The 26,268-nt window shown below is 36.3% G+C and overlaps 2 protein-coding genes and 1 long non-coding RNA gene across 3 annotated transcripts; all 3 read right to left on the bottom strand.

Moving 5' to 3' along the window:
- Positions 1–2,758: 2,758 nt before the first annotated feature.
- Positions 2,759–6,732, bottom strand: LOC143353856 (fatty acyl-CoA reductase wat-like). The gene is made up of 8 exons (XM_076787460.1): positions 6,566–6,732; positions 5,855–5,948; positions 5,526–5,771; positions 4,748–4,893; positions 4,393–4,692; positions 3,747–4,028; positions 3,417–3,674; positions 2,759–2,911 (listed from the first exon to the last, which is right to left on the bottom strand). The coding sequence occupies exons 1-8, from the start codon at positions 6,730–6,732 to the stop codon at positions 2,803–2,805; spliced, it is 1,602 nt and encodes a 533-aa protein (XP_076643575.1). The 3' UTR covers positions 2,759–2,802.
- Positions 6,733–8,177: 1,445 nt separating this feature from the next.
- On the bottom strand, positions 8,178–25,797 carry LOC143353855 (uncharacterized). The gene is made up of 26 exons (XM_076787459.1): positions 25,693–25,797; positions 25,290–25,433; positions 23,806–23,899; positions 23,493–23,738; positions 23,278–23,423; positions 22,915–23,214; positions 21,876–22,157; positions 21,533–21,796; positions 19,519–19,586; positions 18,164–18,338; positions 17,831–17,924; positions 17,518–17,763; positions 17,298–17,443; positions 16,928–17,227; positions 16,454–16,735; positions 16,098–16,355; positions 16,014–16,018; positions 14,362–14,455; positions 11,713–11,895; positions 10,387–10,480; positions 10,074–10,319; positions 9,854–9,999; positions 9,484–9,783; positions 9,084–9,215; positions 8,728–8,985; positions 8,178–8,648 (listed from the first exon to the last, which is right to left on the bottom strand). Exons 2-26 carry the CDS (start codon positions 25,418–25,420, stop codon positions 8,558–8,560), a joined length of 4,581 nt encoding a protein of 1,526 aa, XP_076643574.1. The 5' UTR covers positions 25,421–25,433; positions 25,693–25,797; the 3' UTR covers positions 8,178–8,557.
- Positions 12,846–13,594, bottom strand: LOC143353394 (uncharacterized). The gene is made up of 2 exons (XR_013082124.1): positions 13,521–13,594; positions 12,846–13,025 (listed from the first exon to the last, which is right to left on the bottom strand). It is a non-coding gene; the product is annotated as an uncharacterized LOC143353394 (long non-coding RNA).
- Positions 25,798–26,268: the final 471 nt, after the last annotated feature.

The raw sequence follows: 26,268 nt of genomic DNA, 5'->3' as shown, positions 1-26,268 counted from the left end.
CCGGTGTTGCGTACAGATGGAGCAGCACATCTGTGCTTTCGCATAAAGGTATTTTAAAGCAAAAGGTTTCGAACGAACGGTCTGAAATATTGACGTAGTTAAAGTCAGTACTTCTGCAGAATCAAGCAGTGAAATATTTTTGTGGACACCGGAGTGCTTCTCCTCCCTTACCATCCCTAGATTCCCTCCTCTCTTATCTTCCCTACATCCCTTGCCTATATTTCCTTCTCACCTCCTTGGATCTCCTCTCCTTCCTCTTCTTCCATGGATCGGCTCCTCCTCCTGCTCAAATTCCTTGGATCCTTCCCTCTTGTTCCTTGGAGCTCGTCCTCTCCTTCCTTGGATATTGTCCCTCCTCTTCCTCGGATCGCGACAACTCGTCTTTTCTTTCGCACATCCTCTTCTCTTTCACCTTCCCTAGATCCCCTCCTCCCTTACATTTACTATATTCCCTTCTCACTTTCTTTGGATCTCTTCCTCTCCTTCCTTGAATGTCCTGCACTCTTTCTTTGGATCTCCACCTTTCCTACCTTGGATACTCTGCTCTCTTTCTGCGGATCACATCTACCCCTTCAACCCTTGCCGTGTGATCCTCTGTGAAACACGACAAACACGACTGCTCCATCTATGTACAACGGTGACAACTGCAACTATAATCCATGGAACCAGCTGAATCGATAACGTTGAACCCCAACAAAATGCATATTCTATTGTACTATCATAGGCCATATTTAAGGATGGAACTAATCACAGAGATGTTCTAAGAATAAAACTAACATCGTAAATAGGATAGACATAACACATTACGATCTTTTATTTTCTAGGTCTGACTGTTCTACCGACCCGATATTTTACGACTAATTCCAGCGCCCTCTTTCCATGGACAATCGTTACATAAATAACATTCCGCGCTTTGTGGAAATACCATCATTTAACTTGTGTTTCAAAGAGAATAAGAAAATGTTGATGATTTCGAAGTTTCCTTCAAACCTAAACGATCCTGTTATCAACAGCGATCTTATCAGCTCTAATTTGAGCCTTCGAAAGATCAGAAATTCACTCAGACATATTTTATATACTCAAGACGGTCTCGAAGTAATAAATATTTAAAAATATTTAAAATATTTAAGAAAATTTTACAAAAATCAAAACTGTGCTCACAATTGAACAATTGAAATTTGGAATAAACCGCTTTTTTCTGTTCGTATTAGAGAGGGAAACCGTAAATTCTGCAGTGTGTTAGAGCGAAATTTGCGTTGTTGTTTGTTTTGTAGAAGTAGAAACACTACCAGAGAGGAAATGAGTGCTCACGCTCAGGATTTTAATGTCCCCAGTATAGTGCTGCCCCATAGTCTAATTTTTAGCCTGGACCAGAACCGGCATCATCTTACCTGCATCATTAGCAGCGGATTCCAAATAATGCCAGAGTGGATGCTACCACCGACGAGATATATACATCTCGTCGGTGATTGGGGACGTTACCGACCTTTCCCAGTACCCACCTGGGACCCACTTTGGGACTCGCAGTTTAACACGGGGGCTGGCAGTCTTTCTAAATATGTCGTCGGTGTGCAGGTTCTATTCCAGGCTAAAAAGATGATGCAGAAAAGTGGGGACAAAAAAATCCCGAGCGTGAGCACACTCTCATTTCCTCTCTGGTAGTACGATGATAAATTTTGTCTTTCATGAGGCGCGAGCAGTATTCGTCAAACGTCAAAAATTGTAAGAGGCCGCGCAGAGAAATATCATTGCGATGATGACAGCGGTCACACCGACACACGTCCGTGTCGGTGTCGGAATCGGAGTGGGGAACTTTGATTGCCGACCCGTAACTAAAATCCACGTACTAAAACCTAATCAATCGAGATTTATCGACTGTTCTTATTGTATTGCCAAAGTATTACATCTTATAAGTACATAACCTGAAGAATATATGACCATAGCACGCAAGAATATGGAACTACTCGGTTTGTACTAGAAAGTAGTATAGTAGCAAATTATTATGGCCGCTGCCAAGATCTTACAATCGCGGTCCGGTCGCCCGTCCGCCCTATTGCGGCAGACCGACTCGCACCAGCGCGAGAGGGGAATACGACCTTGCCATAACTTGTAACCCGCGGGTCGAAGACGATTTCCCCTCCTACTTGTCTATCATTATCAACGATTCCCACCATGCCTACTGGTGACACCTAGGCGTGGGTAGTAGTGGGGCAGTTTTCTGTCTCTTTCTCACGCCCGGACGCGATTAAGTTATCAATTAGTGGGGGAGCCGCATGACTAGGAGTAGGATCGTAAAGCAGCAACGGGGAAGAAGATGAGCAAGCTCTACTGTAGGGCAAGCAAGGCCGGGCCGTGATAGTGGGGGCAGCCGATTCTACATTGTCGACTCTCGGAGCACCAATTGACCATGCTTGCTGTATTCAAACACCTACAATAAAAACCAATAAAAAACCTAACAAGCATATTTTTTAATTTCAAATTAGAATTGAAACTCTGGTCCTAAAACAGGGATCAAGCATCGAGAATCAGAATTGTTTGCAGGAAATCTTCATAAGAGAAGGAACATTTGTACAATACTACATTGAACAATAAATGTTCAAAGTAGGACAGTTTGTCTTTACAAAAATCAATTTCTCAAATATTAAAAACAATGGAAAAAAATCAATTATTGTGGTCACGAAATGTAGATCTACAGGAGTATGCGTCGAAGCCGGATATCTAACATATACACACAATTGCCAATGAATGCTTTAAAATCATTTATTCGTTTCAGCTACAGAACGTCTGTCTGCTTCATATGACTTAATAATTCCAATGATAATAGGGCCAAACAAAAAGTACGAGAGATGCAGCAATCCATAGCAATAATAGCACAACTAATGTCACCACTGTATAATGTACTACACGCAGTCTGCAATATAAAAAGTTGTGTTCTACAATATCCAATGTATTATTATACATTAGGAGTACAAATTAATTCATAGCCCTCTCTTCGTGATCATTTGTAAAAAACGGAAATATACTCTGCTGTCGAAGACAATCTCCACCACTTTCTGAGCAATTACTTCTTTTAATAAATAATTACTGAATGTTTAAATTGGCGGATAGAATATTTGGAATTAACACTAGTCGTACCGAACACAAAATGTAATTGGTATCTATATAATGTTTTATAAAAATCACAAGACTGAATTTAATCTTAAATTCAATAATTATCAAATACAAAATGTGAAACCGGTCACTTGACCGGCCGCGATATGGTCAGTGTTAAAACAAACTTTCTATTGATAGGTTATGAAGGTCACGGATTAATTTTTACACCTAATAAATTCATTATAACACTGTAGCGATATGTAAGAAACGGCAGGAAAGGAAGACAACCGACGGGATTGTTTACAATCACCAGTTAGTATTACCTGCTATATTTCACACGAGCTTCATCCAATGTATCCATTGGATCGCCAACAATGTACATACGAAGACCTCTAAGATAATAATAAAAATATTCCCTCCAATCTATGTTTTCCACGTTAAAGTTAAAAATTTTCTGATCGTCTGAATTTAAGTTTCTCCACAGTGTCTGAACATTTTCATTCCGAAAGTCCCACTCTCGCGTCGAGAAGTACTGTGTCGCAACAGAAAATTTATGTATTTTTCTATATGCATCCAGTAGCCTGAAAAATATAATAACCTTTTATGAAAATGATTATCTTCTGTAGTTATTAAAATATCGTACATGCACGTACATTGGCGTCCGTCCCATAAGACGTGCAACGTTGTCTACAATAAATCCTGGTATTGTTTGTAAGAAGAAAGCATAGATATGAAATAGAAACTCGTATCTGGCGCATATAAACATGAAATACCAAATACATTTTACAGAAGGGACTTGCATGCCGTATTCTCTATTCCATTCCAGATATTGTTGCCAAGTTAGTGGTTTTTGAGACGAAGTTACTGCATTATAAACGGGTACCCTTTCCACATCAGGCAGGGTTGTGCCTGGCTCCAATTTTCTCAAAGATTCTCTAGAAAAAAAATATTTTCTAATTTTAAATTAGAATTGAAAGTCTTGTCCTAAATGAGGGATTAAGCATCGAGAATCGGGTCTGAAATCGCAGGTACTCAAACTGATGTATTTGTTAACAACATATTGATTTGTTCCGGAAATTCTCACAACTCTGGCAATTATTTAATTTCTATTTTACTTAATACTAAATTGTTCAGTTCGCGATTATCGAGATTGCAAAGACGCATCAATGAAGAACTTAATAAATGTATTCCTTCGACGAATACGTTATGATAAATAAACACATTCTGGTAAGTTTGGTAAAGCAATGTGAAATAGGCGCTGTTAGCGTTCCGCGTATCTAGTGGAGTTAAAATTTTTACCTAGTACCAATGTCCCAAGCGGCAGCAATAACAGTGGCTACAACGTAATCCGCAGGTATAATGTCTGCTTTATGCTCCGGTATGACGTGCATGGTACGCATTAATCCAATACCAGTTCCCACAGCTGGACCGGTAACACCATATAGATTGTTTGTCCATGCTTTAATTGGTTCTTCAGCCGTAGCTGTAACAATAGAAGGTCTAACGATCCCTGCTGGGATTCCATCCCCGTATTTTAATACAACATTTTCTGCAGCTGCTTTAGACACGATATAGTTATTGGGGATTTCGGGGAACAACCTGCAAAACAGAACAATTAGAATTTGTCTATCATTATTTTTGTTTTGATACTTACGCCGGCCCGATGGCTTCTAGTTGATCGTCGTTCAAAGAGTTTACCAATGATATTAAATTATCGGCTTCAATGGGAGGTTTGTAATGGATTTCTTCGATGGTCTTATGGAGACAATTCGAGAATGCCGTTGATACGTATACGAATGCCTGTGAACGGGTTTATTAAAATTTTACTAGAAAATATTATTATTATGAGACTGTGGAGTTTGCGTATTTAGCACAAAAACGGTGATATACACATTTTATTGAAAGTTCTATGAAACGGCGAAAAACAATCGAACATCAGTATTTAATAGCCCCTTCTAAAGAGGAGACTTGCGTCGTCAAATTTGCGGAGGTCTTAATCTTTGAAAAAATTTTGCTACGCCTCCAGAGGTATTTGGACTTGCAAAATTTTTTAAAAAAGGAATCTTTGTCTGTTTACTCCTCCGCACGATGCAGAGAGACGAGATCGTTGATTGAAAAAGGCCACTTAACAATGCTAAAAGTACAGGCTTTACTCTTCGAAATGAGATCATTATCGCATGATATCATGTTTCGGAGATATAGTGGTTTAAGTCATAAATCGAGCGTTCCTTTAACTTTGCGTGTCAATGTATAAAGCAGTGCAAGAATTTAAAGAATATCAAAATGTCTGTGTATGCACTGTATTAAACATTCCAAAATTATTACAGGAAAACCGAAATTTCGGTTTAGCTACTGTTTCACACAATTGACGTTTTATTTTGCATAGAGATCGGAAGACTAGTTATTATTATTTCAACAAATTGTTAATGTACCTTCAAGTTTGTCAGTTGCCTTGCCCACAGTAACAAGCACTTTGTAGTTCTCACATTGGTGTTCACTAGCACGCGAAGTTTGTCGTCGAACCGAATATGAGCAGCTACGTGAAAAATGAAATTTGTATTTTTCAACATCTCTCTAGTTTCCGGTGTCATGCCAAGATCTTCTTCAGCTGCATCGCCTACTACCATCACTACCTTCTTTAGAAAATCCGGCTTTTCTTGACGTAGCCTATCGTATACCTAGTTGCCATGTGAAAAACATTAATTACCGTACGATCGTGTTTATTATTAAAAATTCAAATTCGTTTAATTGCATTACGTACAACTTCATCGAAGCTTTCTTTAAACCGTTCCTCTGGCGACTTCCCCTTTTTCGGTCTTACCATCATGTACATTGTTACAATACCCGGACAGGATCTACAAAACAACAATACGAGTGAATCCATAATAAACAAACAATCTTAATCTCAAGGAAATTAATACAGAGGATTCTAAGCTATGAATACAGTGAATACCGTAAATGCAAAAAAATAATAATTCGGTTACAAAATATTATTCATAATCATTGCAATAACAATTTATCCCAGTATAAAATACGATTCTGATTTTTCTTTAATTTGTCCACGTACGTATTTACAAACTAGAGTAGTAGACTGCGAATATTTATGCAAAATAATAATTCTCTTGGTCAACTGCAACAAATCGAAACGAAATAGAAAGTTCTGTCTTTCGATAATCATTTTGATAAATTGAAAATATTGCGTTCGCATGTTTTCAAGTACTCCATTTTGTCATAAGTACATGAAATCCGCACAATTAATTATAAATACAGCATAAGATGAGTTTTAAAATATGTCCGACCATCGCGCCCATTGTTCTTTCTTGTTTTTCGGCAAAAATGAATACTAATTAATTCTGACGCTAAAAATGACTGTGCCAATGTACCGGATGTACGCGCGACCTGGCGTATTTAAAGTACTGAAATGCGACAAATTGACGAAAAGTCCAGTACGTGTATTATTAAAGGTAATTACCTCAGTAATTTTTCGATGAGTAGCTTGCCAATGAATCCTGTTCCTCCTGTTACCAAGACGTTTGTTCCATTGTAAAATTCAGCGATCTCGCTTCTTCCGTTGTTCTCCGACGCTTGTGATTCGGACGAGTTCGATAAATTGTTTGCTTCGTTGATGTCTGATGCCATTTCTGTTGCACTAGTATGTATAATTCGAAGCATACAAGAATGTAAATATGTAATTCATGTACTGCAAGTGTTTTGCGCGAAATGTGTTCCTTGCCGCCATTTTCCAAACGATTCGCTCAATCTTACGTCGTGATTAGACGGAGAACAGCATACGGCAAGTGGGGTAAAATAATTGATTTTACGGCAACATTATAATAAAAATGTTAAACTAAATTTATCATAAATACGGGAAGAAGTAGGAAAAACGGCATGATTTCGACGTTCATTTGTACGTTTATGAGCTCACACGTTGTCCAATGTCACCGAGACAAATTTTGATATTGCAGCATGCCGCTCTCTGTACGTCCTAGTACTTTTAAATGTAAGAATTTAAAAAAAAATTAAACATTTTCTCACCGTTTACCTAAATCGCAGAACTTTCGAAGATAATGCTTTTTGAAATGTATTCAACGACGTATCAATTTTAACTGTAATGTAGTGCGGTTAAATAGAGTTTTATATAAACGTAAAAATCTTTGTATGTTAATTCCGACACATACCTTAACATTTAATTGCTTTCCGATTAAAAAGAATGGTCTTAATATATTCCGCGTATAAATCAGTAGTTAACGATTTTTGTAATTGCAGGTTCGTAACCCAAAACGAGGAAAGTATATTCATATAAACTGTAAAATAATCAATCAACATAAAAATATACGATTTCGTATTAAAATTGTTTGTTGAGTTTCATTAAAATGTTTATTGTCGAAACATTTATTAACTTATGTGTTTACTTAGGTAATATAATAATTGCTATTGTAATATTGTACAGTGGTTCTAGTTACAGACAAACACACACATTAATAATTAATAGGAAACAAAAGAAACGGCAGTGTTTCCACATGTTGTGGATTCGTAACAGCAATGAAAGGACATGTCGCACCGTCCCGACAGCGACTTAGACCACATAATTACAAGGGTCTAGCGGTTTTCGAAATTCAGGTAATTTTTAAGACCACCGTTGAACAACGACACCATAGGACACTTGAACACCACAAGCGACAATACTTTTACAATCACGACCTCGACAAGACCAGATGACCGTTCCTGGCCATTTCCTAGTCTAGTACACAAAATTCAAAGACGCACCCCCAACCAATAACGGCGAAACCGAGTCGACGTTAAACGAAACACGACGAGACACACACGGAAAGCAAACGAAATCACAGCAGAACCAATAGAAATCCCACCTTAATATCTCATATCGCGGAACTTGTAAATATTCCCTGAATAACGCAAACGCGTCTACCCTTTTATTACACCAAGGTGCTCAGTTTCGTCAACCACACTGAGACAAGGCATCAGCACTCAAGACTACTGACTTGGTATGCGCTACACATGATATATATATATATAAAGAATATAAAATATATATGTATAAAGATGTAATTAAAAGAGCGAGTATATTAAATCTATCATATTTGTATTGTATTCGTATTTACATATGTATGTATACATTCACACGAGTATATTTCAACACTTTACACAAGGTGGTGAAATATTTGTTAGAGTGAATTTAATTCGCACACCACGTTTTATGTTGGCAACCCTGTGTGTTGCTGTGTGTGTGAGATTGCGTCGCTGCTTGCTGCGTCTATTCTGTTTTGTCCCTCGAGCGGTTAACACGTGGTTCTTTATAATTCCTTATAATATAATATACACATATATATACATATCCAAAAGTACATTCTGCTATTAACTTTAACACTATTGCGGATTCAAGTCAGTTTAATGAACATAATTAAGCTCGAATGAAAAGTTGCATAAGTGATAGCATTACGCGCTATCATGACCAAAGAAATGATACAAAAAGTACTGCAATCCACAGGACCAATAGCAAAAATATTGCCAGTACCGTGTAATGCAGCATACGCAATCTGAAATATAAAAATTGAAATTTATAATGTCAAATGTCATTGAGGACAATAATTATGATACTGCTACAAGAAATATTACTTGTTGTATCTGACATGTGCTTGCTCCACATTATCCAGTGGATCATTTAAAAGATACACACGGACGCCTCTCCAATGATATTGAAAATAATTCTGCCAATCTAGGTTTGCCACATTAAAATTAAAGAGTTTCCGGTCTACAGAATTTAATTTTGACCATAGTTTTTTTACATTTTCATTCCGAAAGTCCCACTCGTTCATGGAGAAGTACTGCATTACATCCATAAATTTATGTATTTTCCTATACGCATCCATTAACCTGCAAAACGTAATGTTTTTTAATTAAAATGATGATTAATTTGCTTTATATACCATAATTATCTTGCACAAAATATCATACACATATTGTATACATACATAGGTTTCTGACCCATAAGACGTAGAATTGTATCTCCAATAATTCCTGGTATAGTGTGTAAGACAAAAGATTCAATTTTATATAAATAGAAATTTTCGCTAGTAATATATACCAAGTTAAGACCAAAAGGTCTGTTAAATTTGAAATATTGATACCAAGTTATTGGATTTTGTGCCGAAGTTACTGAATTATAAATGGGTATCTTTTCTTCATCACAAAGTATTGAATTCTTTTCCAACTTCGTCATACGTTCTCTAGAAAATTATTTAAATTCGATTTAAAACAATTCTATTTTGTTAAACTTATTCTACCAAAAATTCACTATGATGTAGGATTTCTTTTTACTTTTGCAATAATTTGAGTTCTGTTTTGGAATGGTGACATAGTTAAAATGTTTACCTAGTTCCAATGTCCCAAGCAGCAGCAACAATATTAGCTACAACATAATCCGCAGGTATAATTTCTACTTTATTATATATCTTGCCATATAGTGTACGTATGATCCCATTAGTAGCTCCCGCAATGAAACCAGTAATACCATAGAAATTGTTTATCCATGCTCTAATCGGTTCTTCAGATGTTGGTATAACAATAGAAGGTCGAACAATCGCTACTGGAAGTCCAACTCCATATTTGAGTACAGCGTTCTCCGCGGCCGCTTTGCTAAGAATATAGTTATTGGGGACTTTGCCGCGCAATCTACACAATGGAACAATTATACTTTGCCATCTCTACCTTTACTGCACGTGACTTGTGCCTTAATACTTACATAGGTTCCATTGCTAGAAGTTGATCATCATTCAAACAATTAACCAATGTTATTAACTTATCAGCTTCTATGGTATGTTTGTTATGTATTTCGTCGACAGTACTATCAACACAATTTGAGAATGCAGTTGATACATATACAAACCCCTGCAAACGGATTAATTAGAAATAAATTGATTTGTATATCGTTTGTCAACTGTTCGTAATAAGTTTTACTGTACCTTCAAGTTTGGCAGTTGTCTTGCCCACAGTAACAAGCATTTTGTTGTTCTCACATTCGTGTTCACTCCCACGCGGAGTTTTTCGTCGAACCGCACAGTTGCAGCAGCGTGGAAAATAATATTCGTATCCGTCAACGTTGTTTTAACTTCCGGTGTCATGCCAAAGTCTTCTTCGGACGCATCACCCTCTATCATCACTATCTTGCTTAAAAAATTTGGCTGCTCCTTCCTCAATCTATCATAGATCTACACACATTAAAAACATTGATTATCATTCTGTCATTACTTTCATTCGATCAATTATTCTACGTACAACTTCCTCGAAGTTTTCTTTAAATCGTTCCTCTGGAGACTTCCCCTTTTTCGACCTTACCAGCATGTAAATTTTCGTAATACGTGGACAGGACCTATGAATATACAATGCAAACGATTCCATAAAATTTCCTATTTGCTTCACGATCAACTTTCAAATCAATATATTTCAAATCAAAATAACGAACTACTTCCGTACATATCCACAATTGATGTACATATGTATTCAATGTATGTATGTATATGGAATGTATCCGAAATGAAATCAGTTTGTGCAATAGTTTAAAACATTCTGCCAATTGATGCAAAAATTTGAAGTTCGTTAAAAAAGATTATGTATCTTCGAACTATACAAATCTAATGTGAATTTCACACACAACTACGTCAATGTAAAAGAACCGAATGCGCCTTTGAAACGGGATCTACTCTATCGTCCGCAAGAAGAACACGTGTACATCCAGAAAGACAGTGTTGACAAGTTTATTATTCACACCACAAAAACGTTAATACGGATCCTAGTTAATAGGTACGTGATTGAAATTTTTTGTAGAATATCTCGCCACGTTACTAGCTATGAATGTGCTGCATTCTAGAATGGCCTGCTTTAGGACGTTCATTACGAACCTAACGCGATTGGTTATTACAAATAGACCGCGGATCTTTATGCAAAATAAAAATTGTCTACAGAATTACAAGAAATGTATAAGTTTTTTTATTACATAAAAATTAATTTCTTCTTATAATGAACCATAAATATTACATTCTTTTGATGTTTCTTCTATTAAGTGATTGCATCTACTTATTTTTGGTATGAATGTATTAAATCCTCAGTCTGGGTATAAACGAATCTCCTAATCGGTTGTACCGCTTGCGTAGAATGTCGAAAGAATGTTGAACTGTTTCTTTGTAGGCTTTAAGGTAATTTCCGGATACATTCTTCTCTCTAATTCTAATTCCTTAATACCATAATAGAATAAAAATATAATAATAATAACGATAAAAAATAGAACCAAGCAACTGTTTTTTAAATTGTAAAGCGATGTCCACACTGAAGCAACAACGATCAACTTTTCGTCGTCTCGTGTTGCCTTCTTCTTCCGTTATTCTTATTTAGTAAAAAAAAAAAAAAAACAGAAAGCAAGAAGAGGCGACAAGAAGTTGCTGGATCTTGCTTCGCTGTGGACATAGCTTAATACTCACACAGAGAGAAATAAATAGTGTAGAGTATAATAGATAGTTCAATTGTTGCTAAACGAGGGTTCATTGAAACTTCGAAGCATGAGAAATTAATGAAAAAACGATTACGTTTATTATTAAAAATTATTACCTCAGTAATTTTTCGATAAGTAACTTGCCAAGGAACCCTGTTCCTCCTGTTATCAAAACGGTCGTTCCAGCGTAAAATTCTGCAACTTCGCTCTTTTCATAGCTCCTCGAAACTTGTGGTTCTAACGAGTCCAATGGTTTGCTCATCTTATGGATTTCTGATATTTTCATCTTGTTTTTGTACCTGCCAATGTGATTCGCAGAATATAAGAATACTAAAAGTTTTTCATGAAAATAGATGCAAAATTGCCCAAATCGTGCAATTTTAAACGAAAAATGTGTTTTCATAAAAAATATTCGTCTCTTTTTTTTCGAAAGCATCATTAAATTTTTAATTACATCATTACCATTTGGGTTCCTTTTACACGAGCATGTAATTTCGTGTGTATACTTACCATAAACAACTATGAAGGTGTGAACTCGATTAAACGATTAATGTGTATATATACACGATGCATAAGCAGGCAATTATGTATAATGCGATCAATCTTATGATATATCTGAAGTGCTCGAACTTTTTGTCTTTTGAACTTTCCGGGTCGAAATGTGCAAAATTGTTGGGGTTATATTTTAAAAATAAGTAAATGAGAAAAGTCCTTATTCCAAAGCATTAGTAAGATTTTCCGTACAATTCGTTTTTTTTTTCTATCCACATCCGGCATGGGATTTAACTGAACTGACCTTCTGCGAGGCTTTTCGAAGGCTACGGTTCAAGTTCCCAAGCCACCTCAGGCGTGTTCCATATGAACTGCGCGTGGCGCATTAATACGACACCCATATCGACAGGTTTAGTTCTGGGATTAATTTTTTATTCTTTGGAGATAAAAGGAGCGTTGGGGACTGCTCACGTCATAGCCCCCGTACTGACGCCGCGAAGTGTTGTTTGCATTTTCCTTTCTGTGCGTTGTAATTTTTTTCCTATAGCAACGGGACTTGGAAATATTAAACTTAAATATACAAACGACAATAAATAATTTTTTGAGAATTTTTCACCCAAGAAAAATAGTCCTAACTTAAAGTTTTCCTGCCTGTAGGTTCGACGAGCCCCCCACCCCACCACGAGTGTAGGGTTAACAGATGAAATGCAAATAAACTGAAGTAAAGAAGAACAAAACTAAATAGCATGCACATTACTTACAGGTAATCTTCGAATAACACGATTACAGTGAATCCGCTTTGTATGTCTGAAGCTCGGGTCTTGTCGTACTCGGGGCACTATTCTATGATGAAGTTCCGAACGTAGAAAAGGACAGTGATAGTGTGACGTCTTTTATAGCCCACCGCGGTCTGTAAGCACGCCGTAATTCATGTGACCTACACATTACATGCCAAAGTCACAACGTCGTCAATACTGCCGACCAGACCGTACTATTTTTGAATGTAGTGCAGGTATTCTGCTTCCATATTTTAGTTTTATACGTTTTTTCTGTCCTTGACCTTGAATGACCTTGAACTAATTATAGTCACTGAATTCCTAATTAAAGGGACTATCATTGTAGGTGTTTAAAAAAGGGTGGTTCCATTTAAAAAAGTCATGGTGACCTTGATATCTCCAAAAAAATGACATAAAAACAAATTTTTTTTGCATCGTGTCAGCCCCATTGTACCATTCAACTTTGTCCTTACCATATTTTACGTATCTTTAGAAACAACAAAGATATTTGAGGTGCTAACGTTTGGTGACTCACCCTATATTGCGAATTCTTATTATGAAGGACTGTACAGAAAATTGATCTATCAGCGTAAAACATTTAGGAGACAGTTAAAGATTATGAGAAAGGTAAAGAAAGTAATAGTGGAAAAGTTTACCTGTCGCCTGTTCGAATAAGACTATCTTCCAGAGTGATGGACGATTTAATACAATCGATGTGCATTCAGCCACAATGAATTCGAACTGCTGAGAGTTGTGGGAACAGTATATCTATATAAAGTAGCTCTATCTCTGTCCTTTTCTACGTTGGGAACTTCATCATAGAACAGTGGCCCCAATACGACAAAGCCCGAGCTTCAGCATGTAAAGCGGATTCATTGTATCCTTTTATGAAGATGATTGTCTTATGTAATTATTAAAATATCGAACATGTATTGTTCGATACTGCTGCACTTAGGCCGTTTACGTCATACGCTGCATAGTAGTAGAATTAAAATGAACAATACATATTGAAAACCACGGGAACTTTGATAGATCGATTGCTGATGAATATTGCACGCGTCGAGTACGGCCAAGTTTCAGGAATGTGCTGCGCGCACCACCGACGCTTGCGACAACGCCAAAGGGCGCCTCATTTCGCGGGACCGCCCGACGACAAGACCAATGGCCAGAAAAGGAAACAAAAGAAGTAACTACAATGACAGAAAAGGTTAAAATAAAAGAATCGGAAAAAACATGCATGATAACATCCAAGAAAGAAACAGAAAAGCATTTAAAGGAAACGAAAGGTAGAGTTGGTGCGGATGAATCAGACACATCAAGTAGATACTCTCAAGTTGAAACGGGAAACCCCATAACATATGCAGAAGCAGCTCAGGCTGGAAGAAAGAGAACGAGAGACGTGGGGGGATCATCCCCACAATCTCCCACATTGGTACCTGCGCGTAAACTTAAGAAGATAGGGAAGGATAAGAAAGAAAACGGTGATGGTACACTCACCATGATGCCAATATCAACGGCAGAAGAAGGTCGGGTTTCGACTTCCTCCGAGTTGGATGAGTCGGATGAATCGCTGCTAAGAGCGCTGGAATTTCTGAAACAGAGAATTAAAATGAAAGAAACAAGAAGAGGAAAAAACGCACGGCATCTGTGCCATAACGGGTATTCTCCCAATCGGAATTACCCTAGAAGAAAGAACGCAGTTGTACGAAGTCACCCAGAGGTACAAGATCCTGGACACTGACGATGAAGATCTAATAAACTGGAAAGAAGAAAATCTGAAATTCGAAAAAGATAAAATAAAAAATAGAACCTGGAATAATTGGCATAATCAATGGCAAAATAAAATACAAGAATCAGTATGGACAAGAAGATTGATCCCGTCTCCACGACGATGGCACGAGCGGAATGTAAGGGGCAAACAATTTGGACAACTCAACTTCCGGTTGACGCAAATGTTGACTGGACATGGAGTCTTCGAATCATTCCTTCATCGAATACAGAAAGCAGACTCCAATGAATGTTGGTGGTGCCAAAGTACTCGCGATTATCCGTAGCACACGCTGGTGTTTTCCCCTCAATGGTCCGAGAAGCGCGAAGATCTCGAAAAGAAAATAGGTGCACAATTAGTCGTGAGTGATTTCATGGATCTAATCATTCATAGTCCCGATAATTGGAAACATATCGACGAATTTATAAATTATATTATTCGAGAAAAAGAAAATTATGAACGCGAGAAAGAAAAGGAAGTTAATAATCAAACGCCATGAAAAGGACTTATAAATCGAGAGTCAGATTGTAAATTAAATTAAGAACCAAGAACACGTGTGGAAGAGCCCCGTGAGGAGAGTGAAGGAGAGAAATACGGATAGCAGGGCCCCATTCTCTCTCATACCAGGGGCTGGAGGCGTGGAAGTAAAGAGGCGGTCTATTTACCGTCCCGGATGAGATTAGGTTTTTAGTGGGTATGGGTACGCCGAACATCTGCGACCTGAGTCCCACACTACCCCCTTCTGGGGTGTGCGTAAGGCATCTTCCCCCTCATCCTTAATTTAAAAAAAGTATCTCATATCGCGGAACTAGTAAATATTCCCTGAATAATATGTATACGCTCTTGGTATACGCTACACATGATATATGTATGTATAAAGATGTAATTAAAACAGCGAGTCTATTAAATCTATCATATTTTTATTGCATTTATATTTACATATGTATATATACATTCACACGAGTATATTCCAACTCTTTCCACAAGGTGGTAAACTATTGCGAATTCAAGTCAGTTTAACACTCGGTTTACGGAGCAGTAAAAATGACTATATTACATTACTTTATAAACATAACATGAATGTATCGATCAAAGTTTGTAGCCATTTTTTTAATAATATATACCCAAAGAAATCAATTTGTTAAATAATTGCTCATGGATGCATTTTTACAATCTGAATATTCGCAACTTAAAAATATTAGAATCCGTCATTTTGACGGGTCCCATAAATCTAGTGTTAATGAAGGTAATTAAGCTCGAATGAAAAGTTGCATAAGTGATAGCATTACGCGCTATCATGACCAAAGAAATGATACAAAAAGTACTGCAATCCACAGGACCAATAGCAAAAATATTGCCAGTACCGTGTAATGCAGCATACGCAATCTGAAATATAAAAATTGAAATTTATAATGTCAAATGTCATTGAGGACAATAATTATGATACTGCTACAAGAAATATTACTTGTTGTATCTGACATGTGCTTGCTCCACATTATCCAGTGGATCATTTAAAAGATACACACGGACGCCTCTCCAATGATATTGAAAATAATCCTGCCAATCTAGGTTTGCCACATTAAAATTAAAGATTTTCCGGTCTACAGAATTTAATTTTGACCATAGTTTTTGTACATTATCATTCCGAAAGTTCCAGTGTTGCGTAGTGAAGTACTGCATTACATCCATAAATTTATGTATTTTCCTATACGCATCCATTAACCTGCAAAACGTAATGTTTTTTAATTAAAATGATGATTAATTTGCTTTATATATCATAATTATCTTGCACAGAATATCAGACACATATTGTATACATACATAGGTTTCTGACCCAAAAGACGTAGAATTGTATCTCCAATAATTCCTGGTATAGTGTGTAAGAAGAAAGATGTAATTTGATATGAATAGGAATATGAGTTACAAATAAATACGAAGTACCAAACAGCTTTCGTAGGAGGGGCGGCGAATGCAGTAACTTTGTTCCATTTTAGATATTGAAGAGCATGTAGTGGATTTTGTGTGGAAGATACTGAATTGTAAATGGGTATCTTTTCTTCATCACAAACTATGGAATCTTCTTCCAACTTTGTCGTACGGTCTCTAGGAAATTATTCAAATTCGATTTAGAACAATTGTATTTTATTAAAGATATTCTACCAGAAATTTACAATGACTTAATGTAGAAAGTCATATGATAACATAGAAAGTGTTTTATATATTTTTTTTTTCTATTGTTACAACTATTTAATTTCTACATATTTTGAAATGGTGACATATAGTTAATATGTTTACCTAGTTCCAATGTCCCAAGCAGCAGCAATAACATTAGCTACAACATAATCCGCAGGTATAAGTTCTGTTCTAACATGTAGCTTGACGTGTACTGCACGCAACAACCCAACAGAAGCCCCGGCAATTAAACCAGTAATACCATAGAAATTGTTTATCCATGCTCTAATCGGTTCTTCAGATGTTGGTATGACAATAGAAGGTCGAACAATCGCTACTGGAAGTCCATCTCCATATTTAAGTACAGCGTTCTCCGCGGCCGCTTTGCTTAGAATATAGTTATTGGGGACTTTGCCGCGCAATCTACAAAATGGAACAATTATACTTTGCCATCTCTACCTTTACTGTACGTGACTTGTGCCTTAATACTTACATAGGTTCCATTGCTAGAAGTTGATCATCATTCAAACAATTAGCCAATGTTATTAACTTATCAGCTTCTATAGTGTTTTTGTAATGTATTTCGTCGACAGTACTATCAACACAATTTGAGAATGCTGTTGATACATATACAAACCCCTGCAAACAGATTAATTAGAAATAAATTGATTGTATATCGTGTTGTGAACTGTTCGTAACAAGTTTTACTGTACCTTCAAGTTTGGCAGTTGTCTTGCCCACAGTAACAAGCATTTTGTTGTTCTCACATTCGTGTTCACTCCCACGCGGAGTTTTACGTCGAACCGCACAGTTGCAGCAGCGTGGAAAATAATATTCGTATCCGTCAACGTTGTTTTAACTTCCGGTGTCATGCCAAAGTCTTCTTCGGACGCATCACCCTGTATCATCACTATCTTGCTTAAAAAATTTGGCTGCTCCTTCCTCAATCTATCATAGACCTACACACATTAAAAACATTGATTATCATTCTGTCATTACTTTCATTCGGTCAATTATTCTACGTACAACTTCCTCGAAGTTTTCTTTAAATCGTTCCTCTGGAGACTTCCCCTTTTTCGGCCTTACCAGCATGTAAACTTTCGTAATACGTGGACAGGACCTATGAATATACAATACAAACGAATCCATAAAAAATATGCATTATTAACCCTTTCGTTGTTCTTCTCGACGTTGCATCGCCGCAATCTCGATAATATAAATAAAAGTCATTGAGCTACCCCGTTGGAATATTCCGACAGAATGAGATTTTCATTTAATGCAGAAGATGGGATGTACGCATTATCTGAATCGCAAAAAATTGATGGAAAGTCCAGTGCGTTTATCATTCAAAATAATCACCTTAGTAATTTCTCGATGAGTAACTTGCCAATGAATCCTGTTCCTCCAGTTACGAAAACGTTCGTTCCAGAATAGAATTCAGCGATTTCGCTTCTTTCATTGTTCTCCGAATCATGTGGTTCAAACAGGTCCAAAGAATTGTTTGCTTCATTGATATCTCGTGCCATCTCTTTTGCTTATGCACCAATGTAAGTCGAAGAATATAAAAATATCGATATATAACTCATTAACTTTACTTGTAAATGATGAAAATCTAGAATTATATGGAACTATTTTACCGACCATAGAATCATATTGTTTCTCTATTCTTTGCAGTGATCATATTTTGTACAAAAGTAAATGTTATGAATAAATGAAACAGACAATACTTGCATTTTATAAAACTTAATGTAATTAAGTGAACGTTTTCTGTGAACTTTAAAGGATGCGATAAAAATGTTTAGCCAACCCAATAATTAGGTCCTTCAATCTGAGTAAAAGGAATAATTGATGTAGAACAAATGCCTTTGTAATAATTATAGTAGTAAAACGTTTTACTTCTTTGCTTCATTTTTCGTTAACGCATGTTCTACCATTTATGCGGAAAATATTATCGATGCCGACATTTCTCAAACGATCTCAATTCGCACTTTTGAACACAAAAATGTCAGAAATAGTGAAATATTGTGGAGAAGGTACAAGAAGTATTAAAGATAAGAAAAGTAAATTTTCTCATCATGTACCTCGACTGCTGAAACTCCAAAGATGTGGCTTTCGTGGTGTGTCCAACGACGCGTGAATATCAAATGTGATGATTCTTGATTCGATGTGGTTTTGTATAAAAATGGGGCGACCTTTTTGGTATGGTAATTGTGACTAATGAATACCATTTTATGCACGGCCGAATAAACCGAATAATTGAAAAGCTCAGGGCAACAAACAGTCAGCTCGATTTAGACATGACTGGCCACATAGATATTCTAATCATTCGTGGCAACAAACGGTCATCTATAAGTCAGTCTGTAGTCAACGATCCTTATAACTAAAATATGAAATTGCAGAAGCTGTAGAGTAATATATCAATATAAAACTATCCGATTTCATATTGAAACTGTTTATTGCATTTCATTAAAATGTCTAATAAATTTCTAATTAATCCAGTGGTGAAAGCGTATTTTATTATTATTTAGAATATTTAAATATTGATTATTAGTTTTGTCTCCCTTTTTCCCAGGAATCACAAACGCCTTCTCTTGAAATTTATGGACTTCTGTGATTCAGTTTGCTGCCGCAATAATTACTCATTATGGATGTATGTAAATACCCTGCCTCGGATCGTGTGACAGTATAGCGCAACCGAGCGTCCAAGAACGGACCTCCTGGTGGTGGGGATAAAATTTTCACATTGTGGGAGGAGGTGATTTTCACACCATAGGAGAGTACACTGCACAGTGAATTCTCGTTGTATGACAGTGTCAACCTTACAATTCGAAGTCAATGGAAAATCTCACACCACCGCGGTAAGTGTCGGCTATATCGGTGTGAGACCAGAAGACCACTACTAACCTAATTACAAATGTACGTTCGTAGATGGAAAAGATCAGTAAATTCGACTTTTCTCACATCTGTCATTCCTGCTTGGTTACTTAAAACCGTGCTAGGTAGTTCTTTAAACGGTGAGTATAACTCGTAGTTTAATTATAACTATTTTAAAGATGGTTAATTAATTTAAAGATGGTTTTTAAGGGATGTAAAATTGGTGGTGGAGATTCTAAAGAATAGTGGGAGAAAATGGGGGGAGAGCGTTAGAAGTGGTCCAGACGCTGTCTTAAATTGTTAGTGTTATGGCACCGGAAAGTCGCAGAAAAAATCGGACGAGTCCCGTCGCTTCAGGCTCAAGAGCCTTCGACTCTTAGGCTAATTTATTGCCTCTAGTCGGGTGGTCGAAGTGTTTGGAATTCGGTGTCAAATTCAAGAGACACTTTCGTGGGTCTCGCATTGCGTTGCGTCTCAACAACAAAATTTCTTTATTTTTCGTTATTATTTTATGAAATTTTTACCAACATATTCATGGCATTTTTCTGATTAAAATGAAACCAAATATGATATAATTCCGATGATATTTACGTGTGTAATGAACGATGGAAGTCTTCCCGTAACAATTACATTAACGGAAAATTAGTGTAAATGTGATCCGAATTATATCGCGTTTGGTATCATTTTAATCAGAATAATGCCACAAATATATTGGTGAAAGTCTCGTAAAAAGTAATTAATAATAAAGAAGTTAAATTTTTCATTTAAAGGCGTGCGCTCCGTGACTCTCCGCGGCTCTTTCTTTCCCATACGCTGTCCTTCTCTGCGTTCGAAACTTTCGTCACTCGTTACACAAGTAAATATTATCGGAATTATATCATATTTGGTTTCATTTTAATCAGGATAATGCTACGAATATGTTGGTAAAAGTTTCATAAAAAAATAACGAAAAATAAAGAAGTTTTGTCATTGGATTAGTAGTGGTCTTCTGGTCTCACACCGATATAGCCGACAATATGTGACGGACTCCTCGGCGACGACGGCTCTCGAGCTTCGCTGTCCGCTTCTCCGTGCAACATTGTATCGGAGACGGACATTTTCGCACTCTTCTTGTCACTAGCGCTTAGTGGTCACAGGTTTCTTATGACTTGGAGACAGATATGACTCTTAGGTTTCCAGCGTGCCCTGCGTATTTCAAATGCGACGCTCGGCGAGAACCTCCGATTTCGTATTCGTGTCAGTAAAAAGAACGGCGGGACTGACATACAACGAGAATTCACTGTATGTATATGCTAATCAGGAAGCTAGATTGGAAACTTTGAACCCATCTGAACCCATTCTGTTTAGAAGATCGCTTAGTTATCAAAATTACAAAGTGTTCCATTCCAATTTCCATCTGGAGGGGAGTAATTGGTATTTTTCTGGACTCGTACATATTATAAATATATTAAACTACAACAAGATTCATTTAATATTCTTTTTTTTTTCCGAACATAGAAAACACTTAATAGTTTCGTACAATACAATTCTAAGACGAGATCACGCTGTATAACAAAACAGAGATTAGGGATAAGTGTTATCGATGTCATGTATTTTTAAATAATGCTTCACTTGATTATACCACTTAAGCTGGAAAATTACTGAGCTGTCAGCATTAAACACTAATGTGACAAGGGGCAGAACGACCAAAGAAATGATACAAACGATACGAAAATCCATAGCAATAACATCCCATATAATGTCATTACCGTGTAATGTGCGTATCGTAGCCTGAAATGCAAAAAAATTGTGTTTAATAAAATCGAAATGCATTATTAATCACAGAAATTATGATACTATAACATTAAACATTACCGGGAAAATTTAAGAAGTCCTTTCTCCACGGATTGTTGATCTAGTGGATCATTGAGCAAGTATATACGAATGCCTCTAATGTTGTGCTTTAAATAATTATCCCAATTTATGTCCGCTACATTGAAGTTAAAAAGTTTCCGATCGGTAGCGTTTAATTTCGACCACATTTTTTGAACGTTCTCGTTCCGGAAGTCCCACTCTAGCGTCGAAAAATAATGTATTACGGAACTAAATTTACCCATTTTCCTATACGCATCTACTAATCTGGAAAATATAATGTTATTCAATGAAAATCACAATTCGTTCATTTCGTATATTGTTATGCGCATAATTTCGAACGTACATAGGTTTCTGACCCATAAGGGGTGCAATTGTGTCCACAATATACGCCGGTACTGTGTGTAAGAAGAAGGCGCATATTTGGTGGACAATAAAGTATCTATTCAACCATAACATGTAGTACCAAATAATATGAACGGAAGGACTTAAAATGCCATATTGTTTGGTTAATCTCATATACGTCTTCCAATTCAGTGGATTTTGAGGTGAAGTCACTGAATTGTAAATGGGTATCCTTTCTTCGTCCGGTATACTTGGCTTTTGCTCCAGTTTCGCTGCAGCTTTCCTAGAAAATCATTTACAGTGATAGTTATAGTTAATTTAGGGTAAGTGAAAGTAGGGAAAGGAATAGAAGCAATGATACTAATCAGTCTCACAAAAAAAAAAGCAAACGAAAACAGTAAATCCAGCACAAAAATCTTCAAAACTACTCGAAACTAAATCGTTCCATCAGATGTTATTGTCGATTGATAAAGACACTGTACATATATGGTCGGGGATAAAATCACACCTTTTAACAACTAATAATTTTTTAAAAATTGGACCAAACGACGGGAGTCCTTTTGAGACGTTAGATGGATTAGTTTACTAGGTAATGTGTGAAAATATTTTTGTTGAAATTGCTCGGAATTTCGAAGAAAAAGTAGAGAACACGATTTTTAAGTTTTTTACCTGTGCCTGTAATGAAAATTCAAGATATGTCTACATGTATAAGCTATAGGCATTGAAATATGTAAGAATCTTTGAGTTTTTGCCGTTGTTAATTACTAATAACTCAGAGCAACCTTAATCGATTTTAATCTACGAAGTTCAATAAAATTGTAATGATTAAGTTTTATGGTTTTAGTTCGTATTCTTGTGCCTTAAACGCGAACAGGTTTATAATTATCCAAAAAAGTAGAAATCTATGTCAATTTGCTATTTGTCAACAATAAGACAACTTGCTATTTGTACACAACATTTTGAAGGTAAATAGAAATTAGATACTTGGATACCAAGGTATTGGCAAGGGGATTAAACAGATATGCAATTAAAATTTTTACCTATTCCCAACGTCCCAAGCAGCAGCAACAATATTCGCTATAACATAATCCGCAGGTATGATTTCTGCTTTACACTCGGGTACGCAGTGTATAGTATGCATCAATCCAATACTAGCTACAAGAGATACACCGGTAGCACCATAGTAATTGTTTATCCATGATACCGTTGGTTCATTTGCCGTTGATGTGACAACAGAAGGTCGAACAATCCCTACTGGAAAATCGTCTGCGAATTTTAGTACAACATTCTCGGCGGCTGCTTTGGTAAAGATATAGTTATTCGGGAAATTCTGGAGTAATCTACAAGACACAACAATTGTGATTCATTGTAACTACCGCTGCCATTTTCGCGCCAATGCTTACATAGGTCCTGCTGCTAGGAGTTTGTCGTCGTCCAAGCAATCTATTAATTTTATCAACTTATCGGATTCAATGGGAGGCTGGTAATGGATTTCGTCGATCGTTTTATTAACGCAGTACGAGAATGCAGTCGATACGTAGATGAATGCCTTCAAACGAATTAATTCAAGACAGATTAATTACTCGATCGTGAACGTTATAATAAATGTCTAGCGTACCTTCAAGTTTGGCAGCTGTTTCGCCCACAACAACAAACACTTTGTTGTTCTCACGTTAATGTTCACCGCAACACGGAGTTTCTCGTCGAACCGGACGGTCGCGGCAGCATGGAAAACGATATTCGTGTCCATCAACGTTGCTTTAACTTCCGGTGTCAAGCCAAAGTCTTCTTCGGCCGCGTCACCCTCTATCATCACTATTTTGTTCATAAAATTTGGCTGTTCCCGCTTCAATCTATCGTAGATCTAAATACATCGAAAATATTGATTACCGCTCCATCATTATTTATATTTATTCAAGCAGATTACATACAACTTCCTGGAAGTTTTCTTTGAATCGTTCTTCCACGGATTTCCCCTTTTTCGGTCTTATCATCATGTAAATGGTTTTAACATCTGGGCAGGACCTATAATTATGTAACAGGGACGTGTTCATAGAAATGTAAGAATCTTTTATTGCATTCCTCAAATTCAACTTTTTCTTATTTCTACTTATTTATAAACAAATCTGAACGATCTAGCAACGTAGTGGTCCCTCAATGATCATCGACACGAATAAAGCTTTGTAATCCTTGCTTTTAGGTAAACTATGTACGTACATATTGTACAAGTCAAGTTGTTGCATCTTCCGAGTCATTTCCTTTAAAATCTACACTAATCTGTACCTAAGTGAATAGGACAGCTCTCAGATACATCCGGAAATTGCATTGTTTTTTTCTTTTTTTAGTATTCATCCAAATCATATATAGCACTCGAATGGCGACTGTAAGGCGCCACTAAAAATTGCTGTATATCATTATTCAAAATATTTTTTACATTATTAAATTTGTGTGTATTTAATAAATTACTAAACATTTCAGTATTGCACGAATAAATAGCCCCATTTTCGTATGTATAACACGAAAAAAATATATAGAAGGGTAATTGTTTAGGTTGAAAGAAATGTTTTGTTTTGGAGTTAAAATAGCTTCGAGTGCAAATGGTTGAATAATTCCAATTGGAAACGTTGTTACGTTGATCGTAAAAAGACCGGATATACCCTTTGAACTATGACGTTGAGCATCGACGCGTGTAATGATATTATCACAGTATTTTGAAAACATTCGGATGAACAATAGATGTCAATGGCAGCACGTTGTTTTGTTAATCTTTTAGAATGAAAAATTAACATAGTTTAAATCCACATCAATTCACACGATTATATAAGCTCGGTCTGAACATTTGGAAAGATTATGTCACCTCGCGCGCGTGTGGTTAGTGGTTACTACATACCTAACATAATTTTTTAAGATGATCGCCATTTTGTTGCTACCAGTATATATATATATATATATATATATATATATAATAGTAAATATATATTATGTATATGTATATATATGTATATATGTATGTATGTATGTATGTATGTGTATATGTATATATTTTATGTATATTATGTATATATATACGAATGTCATTATTTGAAATATTAACTTACGTAACTCATTCTGCTATCTATGATGGCGGTTCATGAACAAATTAAAGATCTGTCAGAACATTTCTCACTTCGATTGCAGTCTTTGCATGAAAAGGTAATAAATAATTCTTCGAGAATTGTTTATGTTCAATTCTGTTTTTTATACAAAAGTGTTGTTTGCCATACTGTTTGTCGAATCAAGGCAAAAAGTCACAGAGTTCCGTATTCTCTACGATTCTCGGTGAATTTATTGCAATTACCGTGAATTAATATTGACGTACTGATGTATGAAAGATGAATGTGAAAAGTTTGACAGGTCTGTCTTTGAGAAGGATCACCTCAGTAATTTTTCGATGAGCAATTTCCCCAGGAAACCTGTCCCACCTGTCACCAGAACAGTCGCACCATTATAAAATTCGGCAATTTCGCTTTTAGTCTTCATTAACGCGTCGCTCCTGTCGCAAGTCATCTCGCCGATATACCTGTTACATTTGCATAATTTGATGTGAGAACTTATCAACTCTGCGTTTTTCAATTCTGTAGAGTCACTGCGTCCTTTAAATTATTTACATACTGCTGGATCTTCAAAATGCCGAAATAATTCAAGTAAATTAATGAGTGAATTAATGTATAGTAAAGGAAGTCACACATTCTAATCGAAGACGAAGTTGTATATAGAGATCATTAAAGTATTTCAGGAAACAGGCAAAAAAAAATGAAGTCAATTTTCCTATCACTCACCTGGTTTAAACTTTCTTCGAACGTAATGAGCGCTCCGATGTGTAGTCAACGACGAATGAACTTCAACTGCGTATTGTTTTCACCGAATACAATAGGTAAAAAAAACGCACATCTACAAGAGTGCATATATGTATGTAGCATCTACAGTCAAGCTCCACCAATTTGAATTTCCCAGTTAGCCAAATGCCCTCTCAACCAAATTTAGTGGAATGTGTGCGAGCAAAAGCCTTATGTATTTGGTATGATTTGGTCACCAAAATTTGTCGTCGAATTCCTAGTCAAATGCGGAAACAGATGGATGGCAATTCCGAGACAAATTTTGGTGTCAAATTCAAAGCATTTTGCTTACTGGGTTGGTTTATACTTTTTTCGTTTCATCGAAATATGGTCCCGAATATTTATTATTTGATCGCATCATAGTTACAATTGACTTGAACAGAATTCGATAAAATAATATATCTAAAACGGAATTTACAGACTCGGTTTCTATAAACAATATAAAGAGATATTTAATATGAAGAGATATTTAAATAATGAATATTTAATTTTCTTAACATAAGCAACTTGCATAAGTTG

The sequence above is a fragment of the Halictus rubicundus genome, chromosome 4 (assembly GCF_050948215.1).
Source record: "Halictus rubicundus isolate RS-2024b chromosome 4, iyHalRubi1_principal, whole genome shotgun sequence".
Taxonomy (NCBI): domain Eukaryota; kingdom Metazoa; phylum Arthropoda; class Insecta; order Hymenoptera; family Halictidae; genus Halictus; species Halictus rubicundus.
This window is presented reverse-complemented; position numbering and strand designations above follow the sequence as displayed.